At 44.0% G+C, this 9,983-nt stretch overlaps 1 protein-coding gene across 3 annotated transcripts in view; it reads left to right on the forward strand.

Moving 5' to 3' along the window:
- LOC310680482 (transmembrane protein 263-like) overlaps positions 1 to 8,953 on the forward strand; it is a 296,399-nt gene extending 287,446 nt beyond the window's left edge. For all 3 annotated transcript variants that reach the window (XM_083447169.1, XM_083447168.1, XM_083447170.1), the window contains one exon: positions 5,056 to 8,953. In XM_083447169.1, the coding sequence (XP_083303295.1) occupies positions 5,056 to 5,342 (287 nt within the window). In that variant the 3' untranslated portion in view covers positions 5,343 to 8,953. The remainder of the gene's footprint in view (positions 1 to 5,055) is intronic.
- The last annotated feature ends 1,030 nt before the right edge of the window (positions 8,954 to 9,983 follow it).

Here is a 9,983-nt window from a genome sequence, read left to right on the forward strand (position 1 = left end):
AAAGACAAGACTGAGGCTAGATTCACACAACCATTTCCCGCTCAATCATTCAATGGTGAGACATGCATTGACCTGAATCCTAGAAAGCACTTTGCATGTATTCAACCTGCGGACCGCTTTGTATTTGGAAAACTAAACTCTCAAAAAGGTGCTTAGATGTCTTGATGTAGAGATGAAGCTCATTTTATGTTGGACAAAACGTGAGCCTTGTGACTTCACCTTGCTCCATGTTCTTCTAGTAGCTGTGGGTGCCAGTCTGCTATAGGGGTATATATGGATGGCTTGAGAACCACTACACCTCCCAGCCATCTTCACAAGGCCATGGTTTCAAGAGTCCTGTTTTTAATGTACAATACTGTCCAATCTACCACAAAGTTCCCTGCAAGTAACAAAGGGGTGGTCTCTTCCCAAAGGCTCACATCCTGGGTGCCTGCTAAGACAAACAAATTTTGTTTACTTATTTATTTATAAATAAGGTGGCATGCATGCTTTTTTTCCCCTCCCCATTTTATCCTCACAACAATCCTTGGAGGTAGACCAGGCTGCGAGATGGCCCAAAGTCACCTGGTGAGCTTAATGGCTGGGTGGGGATTTGAACCCAAGTCCTAGCCTTACACTCTAACCACTGCACCACACTTGCAGATACAAGTAAGGATGAGGGTGTGAGGTGGGCAGGTTTTGCCCAGACATCTCCAGGTACCTTGTGAAGCATCCCAAGATCCTGCGATTCCATTATCTATTCAGTGCCTGCTTTTGGGTGTTTTGCAAGCCCTTTGCTCAAGAGCTGAGGAAATCCACTGCCAGAATCAATATTAAATTCAATCATAGCTGAAAATAAAAAAGGGGTGGAGTGACGTCAAAAGGTGGTGTGTTGTTGGTGGTGTTGTTTTTGAGCTGAACTGTCAGTTTTTCCTGGCATATTAATTATGTTCGGAAGAACAAACATCCTGGATTCCTTTCAGCTAAGCCAGCAACTTGTTGAGAGAGAAGAATCCTCTTAAAGGAATGGTGACTAACCAGCACATTGCAGCAGCAGGCTTCCTCCACAAGCACAGCCTGGAGCTTGTTGACGTCTGGAGTTCAGAGAGAAGGAAGAGTAGCCAAGCAAGCGCCAACCACATACAGGGAGCTGTTCTCTGCAGACACTCCTGGCCAGGGTCAGTGTGGTGGGTGAGATGCTGACAGCATCTGATTGGACACCCACGGCCTATTCATATCCCCCCCCCACCTCCCTGGACATGGCTGGGAACAGGATGCTTTCCACTGAGCTGTTTTTCTCAGACTCTGCTTTTGTCTGTGACAGGGAATTCCGGCCCTGTGTGATCTGTGGACTGTAAAAGGTGCTTAAGGATGTCTCTGTTCAGCTCCCGAGAGGCTCGCTCTTCAGGACTCTAACAGGGCAACTGTGGTTCTCCTTGCCAAGGAGCTGACTAGTTCTGACAGGGCCTCTGGCCTGGGCTGTGTGGAGAGGCACCATTATGTCACATCACTATGCAGGCTTTCAGCAGGGCACCATTCATCACTGCGGCTTCCTCAGTGCCCAGGACACAGGAAGCACGTCCCACTAGAAGCCCCACATAAACACATACACACACGGCTGAATTTAAACCGGGGAGTGGTGATCAGCATTCTCCACAGAGTGGGCGCAAGGGTGAAAAACCTCTGTAATTCTCCAGAGGAGAGCAGTGCATGATTATTTCTTTGAGGAGAAAAAGGTCCCAATCTGTATGGAAGCTGCAGCACCTCATCCCAGATCACTGTGGTTATTCAGCAGAGAGTGTGCAAAAGCCTGCTCAAGTGTTCATATTCATATTGGTTTGTTGTTGTGCTTTTTACTATGTGTTTTGTGGTTTTTACATTGTAATTTTATGTTGTGCACTGCCCTGAGATCTGCGGATAAAGGGTGGTGTACAAATTTTAATAATAATAGTATCCTTCCAATGTAACAGAGTAATGCCTGGTACTAAAATTGGTTGCCAGATTAATGCAGGGATGGAAAACCTGCTGTCCTCCAGGCGCTATTGGACTCCAGCTCCCATCAGCCCCAGCCAGTGTAGGCAGAGGTTGGGAAATATGGGAGCCGTAGTCCAGCAAGATCTGAAGAATCACAGGTTCCCCACTTCTCATGTGTCCTCCTGACTCAAGAGAAGCCCCCCGCCCCCCAAATGCACCCGAGCACACTGGGGATTTATTGGAATGGCTTATGTGTAATCTTACAAAAATGGTGACACCCAGGATGCAGCTTTTGTACTGCGACCTCAGATCCATGACTGGCCATTTTAAAACAGAGAGAATGCATAGAAGAAGGCATTCAAGCTGAAGGGGAAGAATCTCCTAGGGACACCTGGTGAGCGCATGTCGCCTTTCCAAGTAGGAGGTCCTGCTGCAGAGATGGCACCTGTCCTTCTGCATCATTTACCCCACATGCTGTTCACCTGGCTTCCTCTTCTGCCTGCAAAACTGAAATGCTGCTCTCAATAGCAGGTGGGAGAGGAGGGCAAGCGAAGCAACCAGGAGCACAGAGGGGTATTTAAGGCAGCAGCTGCATATCCAATACTGCACAGCTTTGAGATAAATGGCCAAAATCTCTGCTTAAAACCCAGGCAGCCCTCCCTTCTACTATGGGGTGAGGAACCTCTATATAGCTGTTGGAACTCTCTCCTCAGACCACACACCCTCTTTCCTTGGGCTCCTTCCCCTCACCAGCCTTGCTTCACATTGAGTGTTTTTGTCTTTCTGGAATGTGTCACTGAACTTTGATGGTGACTCTTGCTCAATGGGTTGGAGAAGTATGTGAATGTGCTAGAAACGTATCTACTGTACCAAGGCAAAAATTACATTCATTCCTCTGCCCACTTTTGTTTCTGGTGCTTCACAGCCCTGGTTTGTGACCCCCCCCCCCCCAGAAGGTTGACCTTGGGCTGAAAAAACTGTCCCCACTTCTGTTCCTCTCAGAAAGATTTGAGTGCTGACGTGCCTCACGCAAAGTGGTTGGGCCATTCCATCCTTTTGAGTGCTTCCATACAGTATATTTTTTCTCAGGTAGCTCTTTATCAACTTTGGGTTGACGTTTTGGTATTTTTAGGATAACCTGCAGTTATCCAGAGTTACTGTCACCTAGGTAGATAGATGCAAGCTTCTTCAACACACATGAAAATGGAATACCTGAGGCTGACGCGGAAGTCTATGCACATTTTTCATTTAAAACAGGGAGACATCCCTATCTTGCTATTGCATAGTCTTGGCTAATGTATCCAAAAAGCATCATGCCAAGCAGATATGTATATTAGCAGGTAAGGTCTTTTAAATAACTTGAGGCGAAAGAAAGAAAGAAAGAAAGAAAGAAAGAAAGAAAGAAAGAAAGAAAGAAAGAAAGAAAGGTTTACTCAGAGAAGACAGAATAGAATATGAAATCAGACATTTAAGAAAATAAAAAAGACCACAAAAGCAGTCAAAATACTGATTTATCTAGAGTTGGAAAGGGCTTTGTCAGCGGAAGGTATTTAGCATTACAATAGTTCCCCAAAAAAGAGAGTGTTACTGGTATATTTCAGGTAAGCATAATTACATACTCAGGGAGCAAAACAAACCTCTTTCACACAATATCTGGCAAGCTAGATTCCATGCAGGTAGTTCCCAAACCAAGCCACTGTTTACAAGTTAAAATTACATCCTTTCTTATGGGAGAAAAACTGCTTGTTTCTGTATTGACCTCATGAGTTGTCTAATTTTAAACTAGTCAAAAGAATTTCCATTTCCATTTATCCAGAACTGGGTTTGTCTGGGTTAGACAAACCCTGAACCCAGGTTTAGACATCATACTAGGACAAGCCAGAGCTTAGCTCACAGCAGCATGGAAGCTGGAGACCTGGAGTAGTAGAAAAGAGGCCATGTTCTCTTTGGGAACCAACACATTTCCTCATTGGTGCTAAGCCATGGCTTCCCTTAGTGTTGTGCCTGACCTGGGCCACTGTAAGCAGGCTGTGGTCAAGGAATGTCACACCCAATCTACAGCACAGTGGATATCATGTATGCACTGCAAATTACCAAATCACATAGCAGTGTAATCCACACAGTAGGCAGTGCCAAGGGCTGGATTCAGCTCAGTAGGTATGCTAGCAGCAGCCAGTGTAATGAGTCCTAGTAGCACAGTGGGACTTCCCCCAGCCCCAGATGAAACCCTGTGGAGGCCCCATGGCAGTCGAAAGCTCGGGTGGGGGAGCGTGCAAATTATCTCCTAATACTTTTTTTATTATTTTACCAACCAACAATTTTAATAAACCAATTTCAAGATCAAATCAATATTATTTCGATCCATTGTTGTGGGGCCCCTAAAAGAGCCCATAGGCCGATGGCTACTCTGCCTATTTGGTAATCTAGCATTGACTTCTCCCCTTCTCCTCCTACACTCCCCCATGTGAACAGGGTCTTCTCAGCAGTGGCTCTACAGCTATGGAATGTGATTCCATATGAAGTCAGGCAGGCTCCTTTTCTTGATAGTTCCATACATGCTTTTAAGACTCACATTTTTACCGTGACTTAATGTTAGACTGCTCTGGGTTTAGTATGACTATGCTATGTTAGGCATTTTGTTTGTTTTGTGCTGGTTTGGGTAATACGATATATGTTTAGATTGGCATTATATGGCTTTATTGTTATTTTCAGTTCTATTGTGATTTACTCAGCATGATAAATTGTGACAAAGCAGCATCTAGAAACCTTTCAAATACATTAATTAAAATCCTTTCGAGCATGGTTTGAAAGTACCTCCCAGTTCTTCCTCCCAGTATCTGTCACGATGAAGGGAGCTCTTTTTAGTACAGGGATTGGACAAGCTCCCCATTTAGTTTTAGTGTGTCCCATCATGAATTTCTCTTGGCTGGTCAGAACATCATCTAAGTATGCTACTGATGTATGCTGTGGCCGAGTACTGAGACACGTTGACCTTTTCACCGTCTGGCAGTGAAACATCCTACGATGCTGAAATCGCTCAGAGCGACCAGGAGAGAAGCATCTAACTCATTTCTCTTTTTCTTTTGCCTCTGTATCTTTCAGACCTTAGGAAAGACTGCCCACAGCAACAGTCTGGCGTGATCTGGAGAGTGACAGGAGGCCTGTACAGCATCACCCGAGGAGCCGTGGGGGCAACGCTGGGGGGAGTGGCTTGGGTTGGCAGCAAAGGCTTTGAACTCACCAAAACAGCAGTGGCCAGCGTCCCTACAGCCAGCGTTGGACTAGTCAAGGGCAGTGTCTCAGCAATGACCAGTGGCGTGGGAGCTGTTGGCAGTGCAGTGGCCAGCAAAGTCCCTTTCACCACAAAGAAGAAGGACAAGGCCGACTAGACCCTTCCTTTTGACAGATCACTTAGTCCCTGATCTTCCTCACTGCAATACCATTTTGATTTGGATCACCAACACATACAAGGGAGAACAGACCTCCTAGCCATGGCTGAGGTTCAATTTTGTAGCTTGGAGCCCACAGTCACAACTAACCACACTCACACACCATCCCACGTAGGATAAGGTTACCAGATTTTTTTCAATGAATCTGGGGACACTTTTCAACTTCAATTGATTTTGTATGGGGACTGATTTGTAAATCTGGGGAATGTCCCCGGGAAACGGGGACGTCTGGTAACCTTAACGTAGGAGAACTTCGTTCACCCCATGAGAGGCTATGTAGGAGCTTCAGTTGTGAGCATTGTGCTCCATCTGTTTGGACACACTAGACAAAAAACTCAAGCATAGAGCTGTTTCCCGGTAGGAGACACAGGTATGATCCTGGTAGGGTTGACCGATGGTCACCTGGAGTTTCTTCTTTCCTTAAATCCATCAGTGAGATGTGGGGTTAGGGAAGTGCTGATGGGCAGAGAGGTCCACATCCTTGCCTGAGAGAGACATGAGGCAGCAAGAAAGGAGGTGCCTATCAGTGTAGTACAGTGCATGACTGCAAACTGGCCATGTGGCTCACTGAAGACAGCATCCCCATGCCCAGGCATCTGGACAGTCAGCAGATGCCTGAACCTGTGCAGGATTGACAGAGCCAGCTCTTGCTACCTCCTTGCAACTCCCTCAGCAGCCACTAGTGGGAATCTCCTGCCACAATCCTTACTAGACACATCAACAACTTTCAGTGGGGAAATAATTTCCAGGTTGCCAATCTGGTCACCCTAGTCCTATTTTTTGTATTTAATGGTTTGTATTTTACTAGAGGTCTTTAAAAAAAACCCAAAATAAATGGGGAAGGGCTGTATGGGACCTGTCCACACAAACGTAACCTGTATGAAGCAGAGATGCTGTGAATAAGGGCATCCAACCATTCCACAGGTGCAATAGAGGAAAGAATATATATGTTTATGAGGCACCAAGGCAACCAAGTTATTGAGTGGCCTTGAATAAATATAAATCGTGCTGCTGCTGATGGTGATAAGAACATCAATTTTCTCCTCATCTCTCTCACACAAGCCCACTTCTATCCACAGGTACACCTTGTTAGAATGAAAAAGGTTCCTTGTTTTAGAATTACTTCTGCCTTTCCTGGCATTGTAGCATTTTAACTATGTGCAATAGAGAGAAAGAATGTTTATAGTGTGTTTTATGATCATATATAGTAAGCATTGTATTAGTTTTCTAATAATTAAAGCCATGAAAACTGAGGTGTGACCCTGCCCATAAATGATCTGCACATTTTTCCTGACAAATTCAGCAATTTGTAATTGAGGTTGTTCAAATTTTGTTTTGGTTCAATGACCACGGAGGGATACCACCAACATGAAATGTTTTAGGCAATGCTCACTTGTACCCTTAGAAAGTGTAAACCATGCTCATGTTTTAAACCCATTCTTTCCCCCGCTTCTACTTTGCCAGTTTGGCCAGTGACCAAACTTTGCTCCTGCAATCCTTAAGCGGTTTGTGCAGAAGTAAATCCATGTGACTTCAATGGGACTTACCTCCAGTTATGTGTCCTTAAGACTGGTGCCCGAGATGCTCTGTCTCCTTTCAGTCCTTTTCTGTGTATGGTTCTTTCATGAAAGGGATGTTGATCTTTGGATACTTAAAATGGAGCAGACTTAAGTAGATTCAGAAGACATGTTTTATTCATATCCTGGATGCTGGGATCATTCTGGTTTCCACCTCTTGAAGATTCTTTGCCTACGATATCTTCACAGGCACCATTAGTGTGACCAGTATCTAAAGCTTGCTTCATTCCACATCATGGCAACATGTAGTTCCCCTTGGAGGAAATTTCTTTTCTCTTTCAACCTTTCTGTTTTATTTTGTTATACCTGCCTTTTTTGGTTGCATTATCGCAGTACCATCTGACACCAGAATGCCTACCTGTGTTTAACTGAGTAGTCTTCTGCAATTTGCAGAGCCCAAGATGGCTGGTTTAGCTCTGTTGGTATCTGTTCATTGTTCTCCCTTGAAAACAGCCTGTGATGCTATAAGCCATGAGGGTTTTTCTGGTTCTGCCCCTGACCACACAGAATTGTATGCCCATTGTGACTGAACTGCCCCAAGTTGAATTCTCTGGATCCTAAAGAGACGGCAGGGCACCTTTTTATAGCTAGCTTCCCCAGCCACTTTTGGCCAGCCAGCATGAACACCTTGATATGTTTTTATTCTGGTCCCTTGCCCCCGGGTAGGATGAAGAACCCTTGTAGGAAGCAAAGTATCCTATCTCACTGCTACAGGAGTTTACTAGCAGTGCTCCATGGTTCACTGGAATAAAACAAGCACTGGTTTCATTATACCATGCTAAGGTGTCACAGCCAAGAAAGAAAGAAAGAGCTTAGGCAATCCCTTGCCTTGGGTCAAATTTACAGTAGCTGCAGCTCATTCCAAGTCATAGGATACTTGTGAGAGTGAGTAGGACATCTTCAATTTCTTTCTTGGCTGTGCCTCTATTTTAACTAAATGGAATCAAAGCCTCTGTTAATTCAGAATAGGCTCTGGCAGCAGCTTAGCTGATAGGACTGACATGCTCAGAGGAACTCTTCCCATAATTCTGATCCATAATGTGCTATAACAGCAGCACATTATGGTTGAAAGGCACTTTTTGCATCTTGTGTGAAAGGGGTCTTAAAATGTAGCAAGGTGAAGCATACTTTCTCAGCATGTCATGTGTCATAATTTTAGGGGCTAGATGAAGGCAGGAACTGATGTCTGCTCCAGGAAGTCTTTTCAAAATTGGAGTGCTGAGATTCATCTTGGACCAGTACTGGTCTTAAGAATCTGGGGTTCCATCGAGGGTTCTTCATTTCTGCTGTCAAATAAATCCCCTCCATTCTTTTAAGAATTTCCACCTTGAAAAACATCACCCGGCTGAAACTGATGTTGCCTCTTCAGTTCTGCCACCCACAGCACCCTTTAGATTGAGGAAGCATGAACAACAGGGAGGCAAGTGACTGTCGGTTCTTCATTACTAAAACATAAGCAGTTTATTTCTAGGCTTTGATAGACACTGCTCCACCCCACCCACTTTGTTTGGAGCATGGGTTTGTTTTGTTGTGTAGTTCAGTGAATATTCATTTCTATATTTGGAAGATAATAAATTTTTAAGATATAACCCCCTTGTTTGGTGTTTGATCCTTGTTTTCAGCTAAAGGAAATAAGCAGGAACAGTGTGGGTGGAGAGCCTCGCTGTGGGGTTTGCTGTGTTGTAAAGGGGTAGCCTTCTTATGATTAAACACAGACGTTGTGCAGTTCAGCTTGAGATGCTGGAAGTCAGCGGGAGAGAATTAAAGTGGGGGAAGCCACAAACAGGTGGTGCACTGCTACAGAAATGGAGGGGGGGGATCCTTGATTTTCACTCAGCACTTATTTTTAAAGGACTACATGAGCATTCTCACTCTTGTAAGCTAGTGAAGGAGCACTCAAGTGCTAAAGAGTTCTAAAGAAAATCGTGTTCATAAAATGGAGGTATACAAGAAGTTGGGGTATAGCATGGCACTCACCACTAATGAGATTATAATGCAGGAGCATTTATCTGGTAGGTGTCCATGATATTTGCTGCAGGTAATTTCACATACAGATAGGTAGATAGGTAGATGATATAGATAGATGATAGATTAGATAGATAGATAGATGATTAGATAGATAGATTTTTACACACACACACACACACACACACACAGAGAGAGAGAGAGAGAGAGAGAGAAGTGTGTTGTTTTATATATAAAGTGTGTGTGTGTGTGTGTGTGTGTGTGTGTGTGTGTGTGTGTCTGTAGAACCAGGAAAAATGTATGTTTATGATTATGTTCCTCTGTTGCAGTTTGCAGAGAAAGCAGTGATAGAGGCTAACAAAGTAAACAAACAAACAAGAAAACAAATAAATGGGTTGTGGTGTAGTGAAATGCCTATTTTTTCAAACTTAGCCCTTATCTTTTACAGTGCTATTTGCAGTTGTTCACAGCCACTGTTTCTTTGCCACTGCTGCCCCAGGGCAATATCTCCCTGCTTTCTTCCTTGAATAATATTAACTAATCAGGTGATATATACAGAACATGATGACATCACAATGTTACATAGCAATTCAGAATTGTCTATTTGATGATATCGCTGAATACAAACAAAGCCAATTAAGAGTGCCGACCATGCATTCCAGTTAACTAGTACCCTTTCCCTGCATAAGTGAACACTTTCATCTCATTTCGGAAAAGTTGCTGAAATATGTGAATATTGCACCCTCTCTTTTGTATCAACTCTCGTTGGGTTTGATCATTGTCTCCCTACTGCTCCTGATCTCAAGAGTACTTCACAAATAAGCTGATGTCCCCCAGGTTACTAATTTTCAAACACCATATTGCTATATTTTCCATATGGCTACTGTCCCCTGGCAAGGCAGCCAACTTTTATCCTCTTTCCCACAACAGTGATCCTTCTTAGGAAAAAAAAACCCCAAATTATTTGAAAATCACAGCATCCTGGGAGTAGAATAAGCTTTGCCAGAACTGAGAGCAAATCTGCTTGATGGGACAGACA

The sequence above is a fragment of the Podarcis tiliguerta genome (genome assembly GCF_965153285.1).
Source record: "Podarcis tiliguerta genome assembly, chromosome: 1".
Lineage (NCBI taxonomy): Eukaryota > Metazoa > Chordata > Lepidosauria > Squamata > Lacertidae > Podarcis > Podarcis tiliguerta.